At 40.3% G+C, this 26683-nt stretch overlaps 1 protein-coding gene across 4 annotated transcripts in view; it reads left to right on the top strand.

Moving 5' to 3' along the window:
- Positions 1-6873: 6873 nt before the first annotated feature.
- adcy2a (adenylate cyclase 2a) overlaps positions 6874-26683 on the top strand; it is a 77276-nt gene continuing 57466 nt past the window's right edge. For 3 of the 4 annotated variants that reach the window (XM_023812838.2, XM_023812829.2, XM_023812856.2), the window contains exons 1-3: positions 6874-6958; positions 7279-7631; positions 11581-11778. In XM_023812838.2, the coding sequence (XP_023668606.1) occupies positions 7299-7631; positions 11581-11778 (531 nt within the window). In that variant the 5' untranslated portion in view covers positions 6874-6958; positions 7279-7298. Of the gene's footprint in view, positions 6959-7278; positions 7632-7836; positions 7996-11580; positions 11779-26683 lie in introns of those variants that run through there. The other variant, XM_023812847.2, reaches the window with a different exon arrangement.

Genomic DNA, 26683 nt, shown 5'->3' with positions numbered 1-26683 from the left:
AACAAAACGTTTTTATATGTTATATTTTCTCAAAGGCTGAATGCAGTACATGTTTACCAATACAGCAGTTCACATTTTCTTACATGAATGTACTCAACATCAAATCACTGTAGTCCTGCCCTGCAATACCTTGGAACTGTTGATATATTGTTTTCTTAAAAGTAAAAGTAAAATTGTTTTTTGGATTGCATAACATCTTGCCTTTATGTTGTTTACTATGACACTTTTGAAAAGAAGCACCAACATTACAAAACATCTGTTTCAATATAAACAAGGTTGCCTGAAACGGTACAGCAACTGAATGCAATTCTGAAATTGGCAAATATGAACTTAAGCATGTCATTTACTTTTTAAATACACTGATAATCCAAGCAGACTATTAATTTTAGTTACGATCATCTAAGTGGATTGTTGTAAAAACTAACTTGAATGAATGAATAATTAAAATTCTGTCCTTGTAGCACCCAACCTAATATACCTTTATGCATTTTTATTACATGAAAAATGTTACCATTTAATTAAAACTGGAGTATGTAGCTTTTAAAATTACAGGCACTGAGGTAATGTATTCCCACTGCCTCTCTCCTAATACTGCTATGAACATTAAAGAAAATTAAGGACACACTCAGGTGATAAATAAGGTCTATAAGCAGACAACAGAGAGCACGGATGCACTTGCAGAAGTACCCAAGAACTAGCAGTGACATCATGACAGGCTGAAAACAAAAGTCATAGAAACAGACATCATTAATCAAGTGTAGAAGATTGTTCCCCTATCAGGCAAACAGCCTTTGTGATAAGTTTGATTAACACCAAGGCAGGACATTTTTTAAAAGAACATGATGCTTCTTAATAATTCTTTTTTATTACTATATGTGATCATTTAAAACCATCTGAAGCAGTAATGAATAGCTGGCACAGTTGCATCACTATTACAATATATTTTTTTTCCAAAAATTGTACAGTATTAGTAAATAGTAGAAGTAATATGTTTTTCCACTAATATACAGTCAGTGACCAGTTTTAGAGATACACCTGCTCAATTAACATAATAAACAGCCAATGGTGTGGCTGCAATTGAATATATAAAGGACACCGACATTGACAAGAGGTTCAGTTACTGTTTGACTGAGCATTCGTACAGATGCCTGATCTAAGCAATTTCGAATTTGGTGTGATTATTGGTGCCAGACAAGTCACCCACCTGGGATTTTCATTCACTGCAGTGTCTACAGTTTACAGAGAGTGATAAGATATACAAAAAAGCATCCAACCATCATCAAACTGCTTATCCTGGGCAAGATCTCAGGGGGATGGAGCAAATCCCAGACAGTACTGGACATAAGACTGTGGTACATCTTGCAATAGGAAAGACATCCACTCAGGGGCAGTTCTGTGGCTGAGATAACCTTATTAATGAGAGAGGGCAGAGGAGAAGGAGCAGACTGGTGACACTAACAGAAAGGCTTGTAAATAAGCAGTTTGCAGAGAACTTCCTCTGAATGCACAGCTCGTCAACCCTTGAAGTGATTCTGGAGCAGTGTTTCCCAACCCAGTCCTTGGGGACCCCCAGACACAAGACCTTTTGATAGGAAATTGGGAGGAAGCAAAAATGTAGACTGTCTGGGAGGGAGCAAAAAATGTGAACTGTCTGGGAGGGAACAAAGACTGTCTGGGAGTCCCAGAGGAGTGGGTTGGGTTGTTCTGGAGGTAAGTGTGTCATGCCTGATACTAGCATAGTGTACATAACGAAGTGTCCACGAAGTGTATGTAACAGTCCAGGGACTTATATGGCATGGTAATGAGATGTGTATCACCTCCAGCTACACAAACCTAAGTAAAAGAACCTATAGGACTGTAATGAATGTCTAGACCTGTGGATAAATTAGGGAAATAAGCATCACATTTTGAAAAATGAACAGATTCAGCTACACTTGAAGTCCTGCCTTGAACTTTAGCCCTGCTGGTTGATTTATGCTTCAGCTTCTCTTGGACACTTTAAGAGCTGCACCCCAATCGTTAGTCATGAACCATAGAGAACAAGATAGCAGCTGAGCTTCATTAGGCTGCAAGCTGAGCTCAAAGGCAGTGCAATTAGGGGTAAGAAAAGCCGATTGGGACAGCGAGGTGAAAACTAGCTCCAAGCATGAGAAAATGTGACGAGATGGTTTTAACAAGAGCTCGGTAATTTAAATCAAAACAAAACGTTCTTCATTCAGGTATTTTTATAAATGCTCTTTAATGACAGACCAACTGCATACGAAAAAAAGAGAATAGGAGTTTTATTTGGGCTGCCCATTGAATCCAATCAATTTCTGGCAAGAAAGCATGATTGAAGGTTAACTCAGCAGTCACTTTTAATGGGGATGCCTTATCAATATGAAACACCTCTTGTTTTCACACTTGTGCACAGCATGTTTTATGAGTGTACAAAAAAACCACGAGTCGTGTGTGGAAGGTGAGAGTCATACGGCATCTGCTCTGCTAAGGAAGACCAGCTTCTTCATGAACTGGCAATGTAATGAATCCTTCATTACAATTTTAAGCTCATCATTATTGGTTGCTTAATTTTTTATTGGCCTTTGTAGTTGTAGATAGATGTGAGACTTGGGAGAACCCTTGGGAAAACCCTGAGGAAAAAGTAGCGTAAGTACTGAAATTAGATTAGCACACCATCTACCAGTGTTGTCTAGTAATTAGATTCTATTCAATTCATTTTTATATAGTGTCTTTCACAACAGAGTCACCCCAAGGCAATTTACATGAGTAAAGACAGGAATATCAAAGTTATTGTTACAACATTTAATATACAGTTACTGGCATGATTGTGTTTGATATTTGCACAGTTAGGTTGATTACATAAATAATGCTTTTAACTGGGGACCTGCAACGTTCTGATTGAATGCAGTGAGGAACAATCACTATACCATGAGATTATCTTGATCCAAATCAACGACTGCACAAAAACATGCATTATTCACAGAACTTTCCAGAGCCCTCTTGCTTGAATGATGAAATAACATAATAAACTTCAGCTAAAGCAATATCTGGGCATTTCCTGACTTCTCATGGTGTATCTAGAATTTGTGCAATATATTCATTGGTCTACGTTCCTACCCTCACATATGGTCATGAGCTCTGGGTAGTGACTGAAAGAATGAGATCGCAGATACAAGCGGCTGAAATGAGCTTCCTCCGCAGGGTGACTGGACTCAGCCTTAGAGACAGGATGAGGAGCTCAGACATTCAGTGGGGGCTCAAAGTAGAGTCGCTGCTCCTCCGCATCGAAAGGAACCAGCTGAGGTGGTTCGGGCATCTATCTAAGATGCCTCCAGGACGGTTCTCTGGGGAGGTGTTTCAGGCATGTCTAACTGGGAGGAGGCCCTGGGGCAGACCCAGGACATACTGGAGAGATTGTATTTCTTGACTGGCCTGGGAACGCCTTGATATCCCTTCGGAGGAGCTGGAGGAGGCGGCTTGGCAGAGGGAGGTCTGGGCACCTCTGCTCAGTTTGCTGACCCCATGACCTGGATCCAAATGAGTTGCGGAGAATGAGTGGACAGGTGGATTAATCAGATTATAGTCTCACATAGCGACAGATTTACTCATCTGAATTTGACTCTCATTCGCTTCTTACTATATACCATGTCAAGTGCAGGGCCAGAGTCTGGGTTTGTAAAACAGTGAGGTCTGGGAGCGGGGGAGGGGGTGCGTCTTTTCAGTCACATTATTGATACCGTCCCGTTCATAAGCTGTTAATTGTGAAATGTTAGTTAGCCTAATTTTTCATTCAGGTGAATTTTTAGCTTCCAAATTAATTTTTAGCTCTTAAACAATTACCAAGGTCCGGACCTCAGTAACCTCACAGCTAGCTATGGCCCTGGTTATGAGTGGTTCTCTTATCACTGTTGGGGTTAAGTCTCTAAGCAGAGCTTCCATAAGGCAGGAGGCAGGTTAACCCATAGATGAGATGTTTTCTTACTGTGGATTCATTCATTCATTTACACTCCACTATTACTCTGCTGTTTAAATTTGGATTTAATCAAAACGATTAACATGAAGAATATCTGAATGTTCACTATAACGACTGATGAGGTAACAAATCCTGAAATGTTCATAGGAGAGTTTTTTTGTTCCTTAGAATCTTTACCATATAGATATTTATGTCTAAATGGGGCTATTTTGTAGGTTTGCATCTACCATGATTCAGCTGACACCAGGCAAGTTTCTACCTACTGAAAAGATCGGGGGCTAAGTCAAGTATACCTGGAGCGTATTTCTGTTTTGCAGGAAGATTGGCATCGGGGCTATAATACTCGGGCCAGGCTTACAATACTCGGGTTATAACCCTAATTGTTCAGACCTAACGACACCCATGGCCGACATTTTATTGGTAATAATTATCATTCACAATATTATTCATATAACTTGATGACTGACACAGAATTTACAGAAATGGACCTCAATATACAAAAATATAATTTATGGTGGAATATAGAGGTTTCTTTCAGACAACAGGTGAAGCAATGTTTCATTAAATAACAGAAAAGAGTAACATTGATACCACATAAAATATTTTTTAATGTCAGTGTATCATCACAACGACCACTTCCATGTGAAACCAAAAAAGCGTGTAACTTCAAAAAATGTCTGACAAAGTACCATGCAAAACAGCACCACCCTTAGGTTGGTACAAAGAACTTCGGTGAAGCGAAACATTTTCTGCCCCACTAAGCTCAAAAAACTTCAACATATCGCTCATCACCTTCTGTTTAGCAGTTGATTGGATAGTTAAGGACTATGACACATTTCTAAACCCACCCAATGAAGTAATGCCTCAATAGTCTTTCCAAATATGGGCACTCCTTTGCGTTCTCAACCAAAACATGATTGACACATGTTTAACCATTCAGACCATGAGAACAGCCATCAGGAAAGATGTGAGAAAAACTAATATTCCTTGTTGGTTTGTGGTTTGTAAACACTGTTCTTGTTGATTGTAGTGAATCCAGCGTATATACTGTAAATAAGTTTTTTTTAATTGTGCAAAAGAAACACATCAGTGCAATCATGCAAATGTTTTCGGAAATATGAGGATTACAGTTGCCATTCATTCCATATTTTACTTGTGAGAATGAAGAATAAAGGAATTATTAAAAAATCAAGAAAAAATGGTTAAACGTGCAACTAGTTATACTTCATACAAAATGTCAAACGAATGTAGGTAAAGTCCTCCTACTTAAAGACCTCTTAGTTTAGGGGTCAGGTGATCAGTTAGCCAAACTGTCAAATGGATGAGGATATTGATTAGAACATTACTAAGGCGTTATTTTGTAAGTGGGTAATTTTTTTCTGTAATTTAACCCTTGACGGGTTGATACAGCCAATGAAATTGCTGCAGGCAGGATTGACATGTTTTTGGTCCTCTTACAGGGCTTCAGTATTGAGTCTACAGCCTAATAAACAAAGACAGGAAAGGTCATAACTGCACAGAAGCACAAATGTCAAACAGCGCTGTTGGTACAAGACCCTAATAGTATGCAGGGGAATAATTAGTTTGATTAAATGTGATGCCTGTTCATTTGAAACTATGAAAAACATCTATTTAACTTATGACCTAAATATACTAATCGAATAAGTTATTTTGTTCATGCTCAAGGCTCAATGTGGCATTTCTGCAGAAATTTTGAAATGGCATGATTAATGTTATTATACAACAGAAATTTGCACAATAACATGTTTATGGCACATCTTAAGAACAGCGATGTTGATTCACCTTGGTAATTAGTAAGCATGAATAGCATAATGATGATACTGTGTTCAGCATATTTGCACAAGAGATTGTTTTTGTACATGTTCCATATACGATTAGCCTGATTTCCCAAATCTTTCAAAACAAATAAACTATAATTATATTCAAATTAGTTCTGTGTACTATATCAGCAGTAAAACAGCTCATGGACAAAAATGATCATCTGCTGCATGTGAATCCTGCAGTAATGTTCACGGAACTGTACTGTTTGAACTTGAGAGTAAACATTAAATAAATGAGTGGTTCTGTGGCTAGCAATGTTTTTTTACATCGCTATTTAGTTGTCGACTCCACTATTTTGTATGTTTATGACTCTGTGTAATCCATGCAAAAATATAATCAAGCTGAAATTCAAATTGGTCAGACACAAAAGCAGGATTGCAAAAAAAGAGAGAATGTGAACCTTCACTGCATTTCTGTGTTGAATCAGCCTTGTAAATCAAGCCAAGAAAGTCAGCGGTTATTCGGTGAGCTATATGAAACACATTTTTTTAACAAACAACACACTTTTAAAGTCAAGGTTCATTCAAAAGAAACAGACGGCGGCAGATTAATTTATGTGGGGCCCCTAGGCCTACATCGGCTTGGGTATGGTGTTGCTGATTTAAATAACTGCTCCATTTTTCCTGAGGCAGGGTGGGGCCCTGATGGTTGGACAGGCCCCAGGCTATAGCATAGGATAGCCTATGTATTAATCGCCCCAGGAAACATAAATGATCAAATCCTGTTTGTCTAGAAGTGTTTGGTTCATATGAATGTGTTATTTTCACTGATCATTATGCTGTAATCCCATATGTTACCTAAATTATTATACATATTTTTTTCATTTCCGAACACCATGTGACATTGAACAGCTAAAAATACTAGCGATGTTTGAGCAAAAATAGCACCACCTCACATCCATGCAATGTGCCGTACAGTGAACCCTAAATCGCGATTACGCCTGAGAGAGCCGGCTCCTATTGAATGAAGGTTTCTAATTATAGGTGTCTCTATTCTCAGCCTGCATCCTGGGGAAAGGGCTATTTTTTTTTCTTCGCGGATTTCCGCATGCATCGTGGGAGAGCGCCAGGCACTTCTGTGGTTTATCCCAGCTTTGGGCCCGTACAGTGAGAAAGGGACACTGACAGGTGCTGCGTGCTGGAGGTAAGAGCCGCCTTCGGAACAACCAGTCGATACTTTGACTACAGAGAATGGATCGCAAATCATGCTCTTGATTGTATGGATCCATATCAAAAGTGCTGCACGTGATCGACTATTAGGTTCTGCTTGGATGGCCACTTTCAGCCACTGACCATGAATTAGAGCAAGTGTAGTAAACTACACACCCCCTCTTCATTCCCTCTCCCTCCTTTACCACGCTTCCCTCCCGCTCTCCCTCCCTCTTCCCCTCTCCCCCCCGTCCCTCCCTCTATCTCTCCGGCACTCTCTCTCCCTCTCTCCGAATCTGCTCCGCTACGCTCCAGTCCAACATGTTGCCCGGACGATGCTGCGCTCCACAGTCCGAGCTCTCCTGCCCGTGTACCGCACGCACGCTGGCCCCCTGCATCTGAGCGAGCTGGGGGTGGAGGACCTCAGGGCGAGACAGGGCGACGAGGCGCGCCGCTCTGCGCCCGTCTCCATGTGGCGGGAGGCGATGCGGGGGAGACCCTACCTGCTGGATAGAAGCGAGGGCACCACGGGGAAGCCCAAGTCCACGGACTGGCTGTACGAGTCCTACTACTGCATGAGCCAGCAGCACCCGCTGATTGTGTTTCTGTTGCTCATCGTGATGGGAGCCTGCTTGGCACTGCTGGCTGTCTTTTTTGCGTCTGGACTGGTGAGCAATTTTTTTTACAATTATATTATTATTCTTAGCTGACGTTAATATGACAAGACGGCTGTGAAACTAGCGTGACTCTCTATCGCTGTTGCACAGCACGCTTAATTTAACAAGTGAAGGGGCGGGAGATCCGGACCCATTTCATTTATGGGTCCCGTCGGGTCTCCGGCGGCTCCTCGGGCGGCGAGCACGCGCTGGCGAGCCGTTAACCAAGTTGCGGTTTGCCGCGCGGGTCCGGCGCGCGCAGGGCGCGCTGTACCCCCCCCCCCCAAACACAGGACCATCCGGTGACAATCGCCTTTTCCCGACTTAGGAAGTTGAAAGGGATTCAGCAACAAGCACTGGCAGATGGTCACTCAGGGTTTGTTCCACGCAGTGTTTCTTAATTACATCAGAATTGCAGATTTCGAAAGAAATTCATTTTGAAATATATCGCATGCATGATGGGTAAATGTCTCCTATGATGGGTAAATGGTTCTATATGAAAAGGCGTTACTTTACTGCCTGGATCCCATTAAAAGGATAGAGAGCATGTTGTATAACGTGAATACAAAAATGAGGAAGTCGAGAAAATCTAATGTTTTGCTGGGGCAATTGGTATCGGGCAGCTTTCACTGAACAACGGGACCTGTTACTTTGAAAACCCTTTAATGCCTCTATGATTCTGCCAGTGAATGCAAATCAACTTCTGGAAACTATCATTTAGAAATACTCTAAAGACCAAGGTTCTAACTACTCATGGTTTTCTATCTCTTAACGTGTATCGATCGCTGCAAATGGAACTCTGAAAAACATTTTTGCTTGTGCATTTGGGTTGCTGATTTAATATTAGCAGTTAACTTCTAATTAATATCAAATGCATATCAATCCTTATTGGGTGTATGCCTTTATAGATTTGACTGGAAAAAAATGCTTTCTTCTTGTCACAATTTTAATGCTAGGTTTGTATTTAAATAAAAGATTAGTATGTGGCCAAAACCACATGCACTTCGTATAATAATGTTGCAGATGGTAAGTGGACTGTTGCTTATACTTTATAAACATGTTCCGGAAATCATTTTAACTATTGGAACAATTGTTCCTTAATAATATTTTCAAATTTCACATTTCACACATTATATTGAATAGATATTAAAATAACCTTAGGAAGTCTATTTATGTATTTCTTGAATTAGAAATTCATGAAGAATTCATACTTTTATTTAAGTTCTCTTTACTGTCAAAATGAAAACAAGCCCGAGAAGATGTTGTAATGCCACATGAATAGGTCATAACGTCTGATGTAAACAGTCACATGTTATGAAGACATTTCACTTTAGTGCTGTATGTTCAGCAGTATTCATTTTGCATGAATTAATGTGGTTAACGCTGCATCAACATAACACGCACCTGAATATCAGGAACATTTTTACAGACTATCCCCATAGCCACTGTGCATTTGTATCCAGCCTCTGACTTGAATTTTGCCCTGATGCCAGACTTTACTGGGCGAGGCGGCTGGTTGCCTCACCCCAGTAACCCACCAAAGGAGCGCTGATTGTGAAACGGCCCAAACGTCTGCTCCACCCTCGCTGGAGTCCCCTAAGACCCCCGCAGATCTGCCGTGACCCTTATCTCTTCACCCAATAGGCGGCCGGCTCCTGGCATTACGTCACACCCTGTGCCACAGCACAGCAGCTGCTGAAGGTGGCCTTTGCTCCTTGAAACTTTAATTCTCCTTTTCTTCCTCATTTAATGAAAATGGTGGAAGGGCCTCTGGCCTGGATGTTTTCACTTGGAAAAAATCCTCCTGCAATTTTTTATCATTGCACTTATGTGTAGTTTTTTTTCTTTCTGAGAAGCAGAACGAATTCATTATATATGATGCTGCTTCATTTTATGCATTATAGACAAAATCCAGTTTCTGTACCCTTCGGTTATAATTTTTTTTCTTTTTCTGGATTGGATTTAAGGCACAGCAACCAAATAGAGATAGCAGGGCTATTATGGTGCAGGAAAGGGACCTAAAAACTGCCATATGCTTCCCACAAAACAGCAAATATATATGTGACATCAGCTTTTAGAAAATGCTGATTAAGGCATGTCATCTGCACACACATATACCACATGCGTTAATTTATTTAAATTTAGTTAATATTACTCTTCAGGATATTCTGTTTTTGTAGTGTGTACGTTTTACCACTGTATTTGCAGTGTTTGTCTGCAGTACCTGTGTTGTCTTTGCACTTTGTCTTGTTTTACATTACATGTTTGTTTGTCTGCACTTGTTGCCGTATGCACAGAAGTTTCCCCCTGGGACCAATAACGTTAATCTCATCGTATCCTAAAAAGCTATGGTATGAAGTCTCAGAATGAAACAAGAAGCCATTGAGTCCTAGATATCCATCTAAAAATTCTCCCACCGTTTGAAATTAGAGTTTGGTGTCCAACGATATGTTGCACTACTCTGATACCTAATATCCCTAAGCTATGAAGAATCAGCATGAACAGGACTCAGTCCTACTCATTCTGTTTATGCTTAAAGTAAAATGGATTTGATTTATATGTGCATGAATATAGCAGTGCAGCATGTTGTACAGTATGATTATGCATTAGCCTCTGTTCTACAAAGACAGAAGTTATGTATTCAGCCTTTAGGCCATAGTGATGTGTTCTTGTCGTACATACTGTTAATGTGTTAGCCACGTGTTAACCTCAGTTAACGGCATTGGTTTTCACCTCTCTGCTAACATATGAAGTGAAGAGACAGCATATAGACAGTATTGTACTGATTAAGCATAAGAAATCATAACCTGCTGAATTAAAATCCCCAGAGAGAGCTCCCTGTTAAACCCTAGAAAAAGGTTTTTACCCTAAATTTCTCTTGTAAAATACCCACTGAGGAAAATTACAAATTTTCCCTAGATAGGAGTATCTGAATGTATTTTCTCACGGGATGATTGGGGATTGGGGGTTAAAGCCAGTTAAACGTCGGCCGCGGTGTAATTGCTGACCGAGTGTGAATACGGGACTCAGCGGTGCTGTCCATCAGCCTGTGCACAGACGCCACTTTGATTCAGAATCAACAAAATCAGCACGTGCAAAATCGATGAAGCCTGACAAGATATGTTGTCAAGAGGAGTTACAGACAAGGCTAGAGAGAGTATTGCGGTTACAACAATAAAATAAAAATAATGCGTACAGACAGCTTGTACTTTAACATTCAAGGTTGTACATGGAAGAGCAAAAATAGCCCTTATGAACCCTGAAATAAAGCAGAGTGCTCTGTGGATTTGTTTATAAAAAGAAACTGGTACGAACACGTAATATATTTTAGAAAAAAAAGCAAACAAAATCACGACTATTATATATTTTTTATCCTTCATGGGACATATCGCGATACTTTAATGAAGCACATTACTGACAAAATGTGTTTTTCCTTCCATTCTGTCCATTTAAATTTTCTGGAAACACAAATGGGCCCTTTCACACAACTGCTGCATCAATTTCTTTTCAGATCGAGAAAGAGAAAATGAAATTCTGAAAATGACAAAAAATAATGACCATATATAGCCAGACACATTTGAAATACAGATGTTTGACAAGTGGAAGCTATATATAATTCCCCCGTTTCCCCTCCTTAGTGTTTTCAGCAGTTTTACTTTGGATCTGGCTGAAGTTTATTACATTGTGAATCCAATGCAAAGTATTTGGTAGTAAGACTTCGTCCATTTGTGTTTGTGCCTGCTGAAATTTGCATGCGCTTCATATTTAGCAGCTAATGCATGAAGAAGGAGGTCAGATTCATTCACCCTTGGCCATTCTCCTTTTCGGCCAGGCTGCTCTTGTTTATCGGGTTATTTGCTGGAAGTTGACTGATAAGTTGACAAAAATTGAATGAGAGTTCACTGACAGGAGGGAGAGCTTAAGGTCTTTCTTCTAAGTGCGCGTTTACGTCTGTCTGCAGGATATCGAAGACCACGTAGCGTTCGTAATCACCGTGCCCACCGCACTGGCCATTTTTCTGACCATCTTCATCCTGGTCTGCGTTGAGTCTATCTTCAAGAAACTGCTACGTGTTTTCTCCTTGGTGATCTGGGCCTGCCTGGTTGCCATGGGTTACCTCTTTATGTTTTTTGGAGGCGTCATCTGTCCCTGGGACCAGGTAAGATTGCCTTGTTATTTGAAACTAACATGGTGGCTGTTTATATTCATCCATTCCCTGCATTTTTTTTTTTTTTTTTTTCCACAAGAATTTTTTTCATAGGAGAGAAAGTGTTTGGTCGATCTGAACAATTCCAGACATGAATGACAAGTCTAATTTAAAATGTGCATCCCTGAAGAGGACATATGGTCTAAAGTCAATTAAAGCAATATGAATGAATATCATTTTTTTGGCAATAATTAGGCTGGCCAAGAGATCAGTGGGAAAAAAAAAGATCTCTAGTGGTTTTGTTCTTTTCACGTCTGTTATTTCTGTCCTACTTCCAAATTAAATTATAATAATTTATTTTATAGATAGGAAAAGGGTTCTTAACAATGTATTTGGGACTTACATCTTAATATTATGAATTAATTTTGCAGTGGTTAATAGCTTAGCTGCAGCTTTTACGCTGGCTTCTGATACATCATACATTCCTGATGGACCATTTTTGCCGTTTCCACGGGAGCGTATTTTCTAAAGCAATTGAAGGGCTGGGGAGGATAACATTTGGCGACCTGCCGGCATTTAAGAATGTCCCCTTTATAATGAAAAAACATTATCGCACATTAAGACTTGTATAATTATGCTAATGTACTAATTATAATTTCAGATTTATTTTATTGAATGTTCTGTTTGTTGATTAAGCCAAAAAGTCCATTCATCTTCCCTAACTTATCCAGTAGTGAGCCTGGGGGTTGGGGGGGGGTGTACAGGGCTAATGGTGGGGGGAACGTTCCAGACAGGATAGCAGTCTATTGTGGGCCACATACTCACACACCGATATAGAGAAGCTAATTCACCAGGCACATTTTTCAGATTGCAAACATGGGGAGAGCCCCACACACCCATGGGGGGGGGGGACTGAATCAGACACAGAACCCTGCACTACCCACTGGAACCTTGCCACCCTCTGGAAAAAAAATAAAATATTTAATCATTAATACATCAGTCTTTTTGAATAACATTCATGCTCTTCTGTAAATGGTATTTTAAAAACGAAGTCATTCCTCATAGCAGAATCACTCAAAAATCTCTTTTCATTTGCAAACTACTTTCTCACCATCAAACATTGATACTCAGAGGTTTTGACATTAGCCATTACTTATCCTTTTAATTAACATGTAGTTTCAAAAAGCATTCAAAACAAAAAGGATTCAGATCAATCACACTTTGACAAGACACCCATTATTTGGTGGGATAAGAATCTGATTGTAAAACAACCATGAAGCTCAACAGATCATTACATCCATCAAGAATGTCACATGTTTGTTAGGAGATGTACTAGTGACAAGCCTTCATGGATTTGGGCTTCTATTGACATTTTTAGAACTTATGACACATTTAAAATATAATATTGGCTCAGCCCATGGTTTGTGATCAGCCTAGGCGGTACAGTGAGTCCACAGGTTATGAAGGCCTGACTGGCGAACAACTTGTACTTACGAATTGACTGCCGTAAAGCCTTTTATATTAAAAATTCAAGTTAAATAAAATGGTTCGTAATAAGGAATGCATGCACTACTTTGTGACTGTCGTGAAAACTCTCTTGTGGCTTCAGCGGTCCATCAGCTTCAGGTACAGTACAGTACCGTCTGCAGTTACTTTCATTATTACTGTATGATAATTAATATTATGCACTGTATTATTATTTTTCCAACTTCCTACCTAATTCAACTTATAGAAAGACTTAGGGAACAGATCTTGTTCGTAACCTGGGGACTGCCTGTGTTTTATATGTAACTCAAATTCTAGAGTACAATGCCTGCCTCAAAGTCTGATTTCTGTGATCCAATCTTGGAGCGTTAGGCAGGATAGAAATCATGTTTCACAGGCTGATGATGTGTCCATGACATCTTGTCTGCATTTACTCTTGGGTTGTGCATGGTCACCATCGTCCAGGCCAGCGTTTCACCTCTGCAGCCCACCTCATGTGCTGGCTGTCATTTATTCGGTTATATAGGTAATTAGGCATGGATGACAAAATAATTATATTAATTTCACTATTCAAAATCAAGAATATGTTGCTTGAGGACCAATTGCCATAAGTAACTGAACATAATACGATGATTTGAACATTTATGAAGCTTTAACAAAATAATATAGAACGCTGTGTCTATACATCTATACATATATAATAGGTAGCTGTGTAGCCTCACACCTCTGGGGAGATGTTCAATTCCCATCCCTGACTCTGTGTGTGTGTAGTTTACATGGCTTTCATGTGTGTGGAGTTTACATGTTCTCCTTGTGTGTGGAGTTTACACGGTTTCCCAGTGAATTTGCACATTTTCTCAGTGTGTGGAGTTGACAAGTTCTCCCAGTGTGGGGAGTTTACATATTTTCCTAGTGTGTGGAGTTTACATGGTTTCCTAGTGTGTGGAGTTTACATGGTTTCCAAGTGTGTGGAGTTTACACATTTTCCCAGTGTGTGGAATTTGCACATTTTCCCAGTGTGTGGAGTTGACAAGTTCTCCAAGTGTGGGGAGTTTAAACGGTTTCCCAGTGTGTGGAGTTTACATGTTTTACCTTTGTGAGGAATATCCACGTCTTCCCTACGTTTCATGGGTTTCCTCCAAGTACTACGGTTCCCTTGTGTAACCCAAAAACATGTAATTTTCGGTGAATTCCATCCATTCATCTTACAACCGTTTATCCTGGTCAGGGCCAAAGTGTAGTCTGTAGTCCATCCTGGGCAACAAAGAGCAAATTATGAGGTAGACCCCAGATGGGATGCCAGTCCATCAGGTTCTGCTGAACTGCTGTCTCTAAATTGTCCATAGTGCGAGTGTGTTTAGCTTACATCTCATCCAAAGTGTCTCCTGCCTTCTGCCCTGTTCTTCCTGGGATAGATTTCAGGCTCACTGCCAGCCTGCACTGTATAACCAGTTATGGAAGATGAATGATAGATTATTCAGTCCTTCAGGTAATTGTTCATATGCTACAAATAAGAAATCATTGATAAGGAAATAAAGAACAAATGATAAACAATGAAAAAGCGAAGATATTTAGAAACATCTAGCAATTGTTCGGCATCCCAATTATCCCTGCCAACAGTTTTATTTGACAGAAATGAAAAACAATTCTTCTACTATATGTGGTTAAAATGGTGTTTTTAAATTTCGAATGCAATTCATTCAGCAGTGTAATTAATTAAGGGCTGATGGACCATTGTGAAATGTGAGGGTGGGGATCGGCAAATGCTTTTCTCAATTCTGACAAGGATGATAGAAAAATTAAATTTGAATAATGCATCTAAGAGCCCTGCAGGTCATGTTTAGTTCAGTGTTTGCTAACTACATGTGCTCATTTGCATGGCTACATCTGCTATTGCTATTGTTATGCTATTGGTAAACTACTATTATTGTTGTCAGCGGAATGCAGATCTGATATCCAACCCATCACTACTCCCAGCTATGCTCTCCCACACTCTCCCGCACCTGAATATTGAGATCACCTGTTTCTAATGAACACAGATAAACACTTCCCCTCTGAACATTTGTGAGCCAATGTGTGAAATTTATGGTAACTGAGCTTACTTCCTTGGCTGTGTTTGCCTGCCAGTTCTCTGACCTATTTCGGTTTCCCTGGATTTCATTACCTTGGTTTGCCTGCCTGGTCTTGACCAGTTTTTTTGTCGTCTTCTCCGCGTTTGGGCATTTGAACCCTTCTCTCACTTCTATTAACTATGATTGTGGGTTGTCATCAAAGCATATTCTATGTCTGGATCCAGTCTCTTGGGCATTAAACAGGTTTAGGCTGTGTAATATCATGCACGTTTGTTATAGATGTGATAAATAACTGTAATGTAAAATCTAGAATGGATTAAACTTTATTGTCATTGCACAAAGTACATTGTAAAATCTAAAGATATACACTAATTAGCCAAAACATTATGACCACCCTCACATGACGTAAGTAACATTGATTTTGTATAAACCTTATAAACATTAAGTGAGTGGTGGATTAATGGTTAGGGACATGCACTTGTAATTGAAAGATTGCTGATTTGAATCCCTGACCAGCAAGACACCACTGAGGTACCCTGAGCAAGGTACCGCCCCCAAGCACTGCTCCCCGGGTGCTGAATTAGCTGCCCCCTGCTATGTCACGATGTCATATATGAGTTAAATGCAGAGGACACATTTCATTGTTGGGTGCTGTGATGTGTCAACAATAACCACTGATCTCTAAATTTTAAATGTCCTTTTAGTCTGCATATTGAATGTAGTGGAAGTGTGCAGGAGTAAAGAGCAGAGTGACTTTGACCAGGGCCAAATCATTATGGCCAGACGACTGGATCAGGGCACCTCTGACACGGCAGGGCTTGTGTGGTGCTCACAGCTAGCTGTGGTGAGTACTGTGGTGAGTACCTACTGAGAGTGGTCTGAGGAGGGAAAGACGGCAGACTGCCAGCAGAGTGTCGGGCAGCCCAGACTTGTCGATGCAGGATGTGAATGAGGGTTGTCCCATGTGGGGCAAACTAACAGAAGGGCTACTGTGGTCTAAATGGCAGATAATTTTAATGATGATCATGGGAGTAATGTGTCATGACACACAGTCCATCGAGCTCTAATCCTCACAAATTCACAGGGAGCTTCCACTTCTAAAACCCATAAAATTGAACCCTGATGCATATGAATTGAGTACTGGTATAATTCATTTGAATCAAGTACTACCCTGATGTACAGTATAAGGATCAAGTACTGACCTTATTTATTTGGATCAAGTATTGGCCTGATGAATATGAATCAAGTGCTGTCCTACATGCATGTGTGTGTGTGTGTTTGTGTGTGTGTGTGTGTGCGAGCGGGTTTACCTATCCTTATGAGGACTCAGTGTCCCCATAACATGATAAATATCCGTTTTTTTTCCCTTATGGGGACCGGTTTCCTGGTTACTGGTTACTGAGACAAAGATGCGCAGCGAACCCAAGCCAAGACTTTTAATATTAAAGATACAGTTTGCACTTACACTAATAGATATTATATATATCACTAATATTTGTACATTATATGATTTTGTGTGATCTGAATAATTTTCGTTATGGTTTTTGGCTTACGCAAAAGTTCCAAAAATATTCCCATGTGATTGTTCGCGGCCAGCTTGCGAGTAACTGAAACCACAAATGTCAAGTTTGCGAATGTTCGCTGCACTTGATTCGCACGCATCATACCCGGCCTAAGCGTGCTGAGCTTGACCCAAGGGAAACTGTCAGCGTCCTTTAAGATGCAGGCGTTTTGAAAGTCAGATCTTTTGAGAGTTTGTGAGGGGTTTCTTGTGTCTCTGACAGTTTTGTCAGCATTTCGGTTGTGTTTTTGTGTATCTGGCTTTATGCAGTGCTGATACCCAAACGATGTTTCTGGAGACAGATAGGGAACCATGGTGAGTTGATCTGTAACAGGATATCCACCCTTTTTATTCTGATGTTCTGGAAACGCTCCTTCAAGTTATCTCATAGCTCAAATGGTGTCCAAAAGCAAATGATGTTATTTAAGAAAAGACAAAAAACGGAATTGAAAATGAAAGGGGGTTTAAGAGATTCTCAAGAGATTGTTGTTCCTGTTGTCTATCAGATATCTGGACATAGGAGTGGCTCAGTGGTCATCTATGTTGGGGGTTGAGTCTGACCTCCTCTGTGTGTTTGTGGGATTTGCTTGATCTTCCCAGGTCTTGCAGGTTTAGACTGTCGGCTAATGGGGCGTCTCTGAGTGACCGGCAGAGCAGTGTTTCCCAATCTGGTCCTCAGGGACCAACAGACAGTTTGCATATTTACTTTCGCCCTGCTCCCGGTGGGGAGCTGTGGGGGAGCAAAAATATGGCCTGTCTGTCAGTGAGCTGGGAGGGAGCAAAAACATGGAGAGTCTGTGGGTCTCTGAGGACTGGGTTGGGAAACACTGCTGTGGAGAATGATTGTGTGTGTCGTGTGATAACCTGGCATTCCCATCCTGGGTATATCCCACCTTTGTGCCCTGTGCTGCTTGGGATGGACTTCAGGTGACAATAACCAAGGTTAGCGCTTAGAACAGTGTTTCTCAACCCAGTCCTCAGCGAACTCCAGCCAGTCCACGTTTTTGCTCCCTCCCAGCTCCCAGCCAATCAGGAACACCGACTAGCTGGTACAGGTGCGCTGGGAGCTAAGAAGAAGCAAAAACGTGGACTGGCTGGGGTTCGCTGAGGACTGGGTTGAGAAACACTGGCTTAGAAAATAGATAGATAGATTGATTGCTTTGAATATTATACAATATTTATGCTTTTGTAGTATAGTTGTCATCACTCATCACTCAAGCCTGCGTGGATCGTTTATTAGGTCTCCAGTTAGCAGATGATGGTGAAGGTCATAGACCACCTTCAACCAGCAGGCAGACAGCCGCATTGGTGGTTAAAGAGACGTAATGGATGTTCTCTACTGAACTGGAGAACGAGCTTGTAGCTAGCCCTTCAGTGTTATGTAAAATTTCCTCATTAAATGACAGCAGCTCCATCTAATGGGGTCACAGCAACCAGGGGCACCTTAAAGCTGTCCCCATTGATGCAGAATTGCACTGCAATTTAGGGGGCGAGATCGCACTTGATTTCCAAGGCGACGGCTTCTCGCCGGGATCATTTTGTGGCTGGCACAGCGTTCGGCAGGTAATTCTACGCGAAATGCCGAGCGGGCCTAGATAATCATCGACGTGTCAGGTGCCACAAAAGACCAAACTTCTCAAGAGGTTCTGATCCTACTACGTTCATGCATACAATCCCGTTGGGGTGGGGGGAATCGACTGGCTTTGAGTTGTGAAGAAATCTCTTTTTATCCAGTATCAAAAGCCTTTTTTGCTAATCTTTGCTACCTCTGCAGTAAATGTTTAGTGTATAAGAAATTGATGACGACAGGTAGTTAATGAAATGTATATAACACCAGAGACTGAAATAGTTTCAAAAAACACTAAATCAACTAGTCAGTCGCTTGTTCTTTCTGTATTGTATCACTGAATTCAAGGTAATTGGTTTGAATGCTATCATTCATATTCCTTTTGTTGCCATGGGTGTTCATTTTATAATTCAGAAGTTCAGGTTTGTGTGACTGGAATAATTTGGGTGACATAAATATAATTGGAGCTGAGTTAATATTAGGTTAATATTAGGTGCCTTTGCTGAGGACATGCTTTTATTCATCATTTCCGAATAATAAGAGTATTGAGTATAGATAATTTGACAAAGTATATTGTATATGTATTATATGTATGTATAAGCATAATTTGTGCTCTGAAACACAAATGCTTTTATTAAGCTCACAAGAATTTTTAAAAATTTATATCTCCCTGCACCTTTGTTCTGATAATTTTGGACATATACACTTCTGATCAAATCTGTGATTAACACTCAGAACCAACATCCATCCATCCTTCTGTCTTTCAACCAGGAGTCCATCCCACATGAAGAACCATATGAATGTATGCATCACACATTATACAATTCACTTGAAGGCATCTTGGTATAAAAGTGGACCTGGACGTTGTTAATTGTATTTCATTTGATTATTGGTTGATTACAGCGTATCTGAAATTGATAATAGAGAAACAATTTTGGTGAAAAGAACCATGTGTCTGCAATGGGCCGCGGGCGATTTAGAAGCTGTCTAACCTCTCTCTACATTTACGAGCTAAAACCGTCCAGAGCTCAGCTGCCTGCCGCTTCACCGCATCTTCACACGAGCGTCGGCCGATAAGAGCAGGAGCGGACGCTTCAGTGAGTGACGTTTTATTACATGCTGCCTGTTTTGGGGTCAACTGCATAGACATTTCATATTGAACAAAAATAACCAGTACCACTCAACTGCATTCCTCACATTTTCACCCTCGCCGCTGAAATAAACCTTTAGCGAGTTGATGGAAGCATTTATTCAGTGGTACAGATTAAGGGTGCGGAGAAGGAGAAACTAGGACTACTTTACCTTAAAAAATGGTAGCAAGCAGCCTCAATCAATCCACTTAATATGTCCTTACTATTTTCATTTCCTTTCCTATCTTTTATTTTGAAGTAAAATGTTTAAGGTGACTGATAAATATGGAATATGGAATCGGAAATATGAAGCTGTCTACCATATGGATGCTTTGTTGATTAGATACATCTACCTGAGTTTGGCCTCTGAATCTGAGAGCATTGCATCTTCATAGATAGGAAAGGAAACCATTTTTTAAACTAAATCAACAAATTCCAGGGAAGAGAATGAATGTTCAGTTTGGCTAGTTTTGACATTTGTTCACTAACTCAGATAAGTGGATTTTGTTCTGTGCTCGACGTTTTTACTCCCCTGCTTGGCCTAATGTGATTTTCATTTATTGTAACTTATTTAGAATTAACCACCTTGGTGGCTGGTGTTGCTAAGAAAAGTATAAATGAATGTCATCTGAAAGGAAAGACTTGGCTTTTTTTAAAGGAGCAGTTGCCAGGAACCAAAGCAGTCAGTGTTTACAGCATATGCTATGTTTTTTTTTAAGTCCATCTAGCTTTGTAGTGCTGATAACGCTCAAACAATGGGACTCTAAAGTCACAGCGACGAAAGGTGAGCATGGGACGCATGCTCATTCTGCTTGAACAGCACTACAGGAAACGGGGAAAAAAAACAAAAGCAAAACAACACTCAATAAACTAAACTGTTGATTAAATTCAAGGGTCCTCTCATCCAGTATCCAAATTAACACATCAAATTAAAGCTGCCATCTTCTCAACTGCATGTGGAATTTGACTCGACTATTCAGCTGAAGTTTACAGTTTTGTCAAAATGTATTAGGTTTGAGTGCTAATCCAAGAGCGTAGCAGAATAATGTGTTTGATCTGTTATGCTGTCCATAGAGGATGTTTTTTGCTGTGATGTTTGCCAATTTTGTCCCTTTAATAGTTACTTGAACAATCCAATAAGTTTTGCAATTCAGTTCTCCAAGTTGTCTGACAGTGCAGTTTTGCACTGGTTGCTTAAAGTTGCTTTACAAGTATGACAACAGCTAAGAGAGAATAGCATTATGGGTGTTGTGGTTTATGGCCTCGCACTTCCAGAGCTGAGCCTAAGCGCTGCAGGTGTGAAGTTGCATATTCTCCTATGGGATTCTCTCCAGTACTCCAGTTTCCTTCTGCAGTATAGAAACTTAGATGCAGGTGAACCGGTTTCCCTGTACTGATGGTATGTCTAAATTGTGTATCTGTGTCCTGCGATGGACTGGCATCCTGTCTGCGGTTAGCCTCCCTCTCTCTGTGATGGACTGGCTCTCTGTAACCTTGACCTGGATAAGCAGTAGAAAGACGGATGGATGGATGGATGGATGAATCTTGTTTCTGATACAAAACGGGCTGGCCAGTGCAATGCAGCACTGATTTCTGCTTTACCACTGAGAGAGATGAGAATGAAAGCCAGCTGGGCAGCCGCCTGCGTAGAGCTTGGGGAAATACTGCAGAGGTAAGAGTAAAAGCCACCATGCTGCGTTTTATTGGGTTACTATAGTTCAGCCACCAATATGAGGAACAAGATCCTGTGCCTAAGTTTGTCCAATTTGTAGGTATGTGAGAAAAATAACAATACAGTACATAATAATAATAATATTAACGATATAGTAATAATGAATGTAACTACATTCAGTACTGTACTGTGCCTCAAGCTGACGAACCGCTGAAGCCGTGCAATGTTTTCACGGGTGTCACAAAGTAGTGCATGCATTAGTTATTACAAACCATTATATCTTACCTGAATTCTTAATATAATAGGCTTTATGGCAGTCCGTCCGTTACTTCGAGCCGTCCGTAAGTCAGGTGTCCTTAACCCAGGGACCGTCTCTACAGTCTTTCTCACAATTTTTTGAATGAACTACAAGGTTGTGCCACAATACGATGTATGGCCAAACTTTAATTCACAAAAACAGCTTTATTGCAGCGGGAAAAGATGTGGTGTGTTATATTCCGAGGGTGGGCGAAAATTAATTTGACTTTCGTCTTCATAAGCATATTTGTTTTTCTGAAATGCATATTAGCAGATGAAGTCCAGGCCCGGTGAAGATGTCAGTGTGCTTTTTATGATTCTCCAGGATAAACACCCTGATCCCAGGGGTCTGTAATGAGGAAATATACACAAATCCCTTTCAGGTGACAGAGAGATTAATGTGCACACCTAACGTAAACAATGGTAATCATTGGCTTACAAAGCCTGCTGATAGCTCTTTTTCATGTTTATTTCCCAGCACACAAACATTACTGGTTTCATTCAGCTTTTCTGAAGATTAGCCTATATTTATGTGAGTTTAAATGCCCAGGGTGATGTATAATTTTCTGCAAAATGCTTGTTTTACATTCTTCGCATTTCCTTATACTGGGCCATAAATTCTGATGTCTGTTAGGAGACTTTTGTACTTTTGTATGCTATTGTGTACTACAATACCACTGGATTTCGGCTACATTGTTGCTGGCAAGGTCTGAATTTGTGTGTTTGATTCTTGGACGTGAACAGTGTTTTCATGAGCACCGAAAGTAAACACCACACTCTGCTGGTCTAGGGAGGGGTACAGGGCCCAGTCTCTGTCTAAAAGAGCCAAATACATGGAAGGATCATGACAGACCTCAGCAGCCTCTAAACTGCTCCTCTATAAATGGTACCATACTGGACATTATCTGCCAGATCCCCTAAAAATCATTTAAATGCAGCTAAACATCATGAACAATTCTGTCCATGCCCTGTTTGGGGCTCTATCTCACTGCACCATTACCCACCAGCTCATTCCACATCTATTGGGGATCCTGTTGGCCTGCTGCCACCAGGTAACACAGCGCCTCCTGCTGATGTGACACCTTCCACCCCCATCCATCTATCCATCCATCCATCATCATGTTTTTGCATTAGTAAAATTCCAGTGCTATCAGTTTTTAAATGCTCATGTAATTTAGCATGCGCTAATTTATTATTATTATTATTTATATTTATTTTTTCAATATTCCTTTTCAGAATATTCTGTTTGCTTATACTGTGTAAAAATATGCTTGCACTGTCATGTTGTTATTTTTTAAATACTGTACATATTTGCAAATTATTTTCTAGCTAGCACAACAGATTTAATTTTTTCCTGGAGAGAAACATAATATTTAAAATTTCGTATTGTGTTGGAACAATGCCGTGCTTCTGTACCGTGGGAAAGACGGTCCAATCCGGCCTCCCAGGTGGGGAGATGGTTCAGTCAGTGATTAATTCGGATCGGATCAGCCCATGAGGAATTGGGGTGCAGGTGCAACTCTGCTGTGGAGCTATTTTTGTATGTCCCAAGTCGAAGCTCCGACTGATACAGCGCAGCGAGCGAGCGTCTCTGGGAACTAAACAAGCCGCTCATGCTGCGCTCGAGTGCTGTAATGTTGGGAAACTATTCTGCAGTTTTTACATGAAATGAAATGTTGCTTTATTTGCCATTTGTACAAGCAGAGTGCCGGGTGCATTGGAGTGCTTCTTTTTCACATACCCTGCCCTGCTTTCGTTTGAGACAAACGCACATATGGAGATGAAAGCGAAACTTGGGGTTTGAGTGCTGGTCAGCCATGTATCTAGCGCCCCTGGAGCAATTTTCTGCATTGCAGAATGGGTCTTCCTGCATGAGCAAGAATGCACGTTGTTATGTTTGTGCAGGGTTACAAAAAAACTAGAAACAATATGCTGCACATTAATAATGACAAGAAAGGCATTCCTAAAAGGGGCTGTGCCGCGCGTCCTGGATATTCATTCAAGCGTCGGCAAACTAAGTGCTGTTAACCAATACACCAGATGTTTTCATGTCGTTATGGATTTATGGAGGTTTACAGTGAACTTTTAAAAGGGCTCTCCCAGAGCACACAAACCTGGGATCACCCTGGACAGACATACAAAGCAATTTAGAGACATTAATTCAGCTGAATTCATGTTTCTGGATAGAGAAAAGAAGCCAGATTGCTTAAAAAATGCCCTACACAATGCAGGAAGAACATACACAGTCTCCACAAATGATTAGAATAGAACATAGCAGGATTCAAACCCCAAGCCCTGGAGGTCTGAAGCAGCAGAATAACCACAGAGAGCCACTGTGCATGAGTGTGAGTGTACGTGCGTGTGCGTGCATCCATCCATCCATCCATCCATGTTGAAACTAAAGAATTAGTCGACCTATCCGAAAATGAAAAAAATGTTTTTCAGTTTTGTATGTGGATATTAACCGTGAAGCTGTTGCCTGATGTCATCGGTAGTATTTTCAGGTTCATCATTAATACATTTTGAAAGGGACTCGGGGGAATTATGCATAAATAATAGCGGTCCAGTGTTTTATGTACCTTACTAACAAGTGGCGCATTACACAGTAAGAATTATTGGCCTGAACTGGATTAAAACATGACGCATAAGGGCTCCACAAGGCTTTCGTATTTACAGACCGCGGCGACATTCTGGAGCGAGCCGTGTTATTAGTGCATTACAGCTAAAAATAAATGATGATGCCATCTTTGTGTTTTCCAGCTCCCCTTCTCTCCGTCGCATAATTCAGTCACCAGCGTTTGATTTCAGGGCAATAAAATGCACAATGTATGCGCCAAAGTAAACTTCCTGATTCCGTGTTTTTAGTTACCCTCTAGGTTGCTTATCGCGTGTTCTCGCTGAACAGTAAGTCTTTGGTATTGTTGTCCAGGCAGGTATTTTTCTGTTAAAACTTAAATCTACTTAGGTTTAGATGATACAGTTAGTTTACTTGAATCTCGTATTTGAATTCTATAAAATTTAGAGAGCTTTTTTGTCTGGGCCATATTGTTTACAATGTTAATGTAATGTGCAGTTATTATGTAAAAATACTGCCACCCATAATTACATTTAAGAATCACCGAAATGTAACTTACGGTACTAATACTAGCAGCATTTTATTACTCGATAATGGCATCCTGTCCAGAATACTCAATATCTGATGCCTTGTGTAACCTAGGACAGGATTTAAGCTCACAACAACCTTGTTCCTAAGCAGTACTGGAAAATGATGGATGGATGGATGGATGGATGGATGACATATTAGAGTATTAGGTGCTAGGTGCACATTTTTTTCTGTTACAGAGGTAGTTAGTAACATTTTTGAAGTTAACATTGGCTATTACATAAACAAATACAGCCAAATAATGATAATATCTGTTTATTTTTAAATGCCATAAACAATTGAGGATCTGCAGTAGACAGGCATTTGCCCAAAGTTCCATGCCACCTGCTGTGAACGCTACAAAACAAAAGATGACAGTAAGTAAATATAAAAGGTGTGGAGAAGGAAGACAGATATGGGAACGACTGGATTTTTAGGAATAATAAGGAAATGGATCCCAAGAAAGTATGCAGGAAAAAAGCCTTCATCAAATCCAGTCTGCTGTCAAGCAGGCGTGTTCACAAACACTCAATAATTTGCACAGGCTCATAAGAGACACTGGGATAAAATTAAGCTAAGGGCAGAAAAATCAAAGTAGGCAAATGCAAACAGACCTCACAGCATGGTACCAATACCACTAAATACTCAACATGTATGTCACGTTCCAAGAGAAGACAATCTCAAAATGGGGTGGGTGGGGTTACCCTGCACTGGTTTAGCTCACTTTATCCCAATGGGAACCAGTAAAACAACCAATGGGAAGCGTGTAATATCTGTCAGTGCTTGTCTTTTTTCTTCATTACTAATTAAAACAGGGATCATTTTAATACACTGCAGTTAATAAATTATTAAATATGACAAACTAGATCTGGGACACCAGGGAAGAAGGAACAGACAAACTAGAACGACAATGAGGATTTAAATAAGAGTCAAACTGCAGCTACTTCGTCTTTCTCATTTCAGACTGATGAATGCAGATTCACACTGCTTAGCCTCAATGTTGCTCATTTCAGACTGATGAATGCAGATTCACACTGCTTTGCCTCACTGGTTCTCATTTCAGACTGACAAATGCATATTCACACTGCTTAGCCTCAATGTTACTCATTTCAAAATGACGAATGCAGATTCACACTGCTTAGCCTCAGTGTTGCTCATTTCAGACTGATGAATGCAGATTCACACTGCTTAGCCTCAATGTTGCTCATTTCAGACTGATGAATGCAGATTCACACTGCTTTGCCTCACTGGTTCTCATTTCAGACTGACGAATGCATATTCACACTGCTTAGCCTCAATGTTACTCATTTCAAAATGATGAATGCAGATTCACACTGCTTAGCCTCAGTGTTGCTCATTTCAGACTGATGAATGCAGATTCACACTGCTTAGCCTCAATGTTGCTCATTTCAGACTGACGAATGCAGATTCACACTGCTTAGCCTCAATGTTGCTCATTTCAGATTGATAAATGCAGATTTATGTCTTTCTCTTTTCATTAATATATTTGATGACTAGGCATATGCTCAACCTAAAATTAGACAGTGTCTCAGTATCACACACTCATGATATCTAGTAACAGTAGATTTTCATATATTTTAAATTTGCATGTATGGACATGATTTTCTTACCATTAAAACAAAAATGGAGCCCTTTTTCTGAACGTGCATGCTTTTCTTCTTGCAGAGGATTTATCCACAGGTTACTGTATTAACATGCTTGAAAGTACCCCCATGGATGTTGTGAAGTACACTTTAGAAAATATTTTTGATCAGAAGATTGAAAAAAGAGGGAGATTAAAATGAAATATATTAATTATTGCATAAATTGCACTACTTTGGGAAGCCGTAGAATTATACACACTCTTTTAGCTGAATGTTAATTTATATATGGATTTAAGGTGCTCAGAACAGTTGCGCCCCCAAAACTAAATCACTGTTCATCTCTAGATATGAATTATAATTCTATTTGAATTTTGAATCGGATAGAAT

The sequence above is a fragment of the Paramormyrops kingsleyae genome, chromosome 9 (genome assembly GCF_048594095.1).
Source record: "Paramormyrops kingsleyae isolate MSU_618 chromosome 9, PKINGS_0.4, whole genome shotgun sequence".
Classification (NCBI taxonomy): Eukaryota; Metazoa; Chordata; class Actinopteri; order Osteoglossiformes; family Mormyridae; genus Paramormyrops; species Paramormyrops kingsleyae.
The sequence above is the reverse complement of the archived record's forward strand: the minus strand, read 5'-3'. Positions and strand labels throughout refer to the sequence as shown.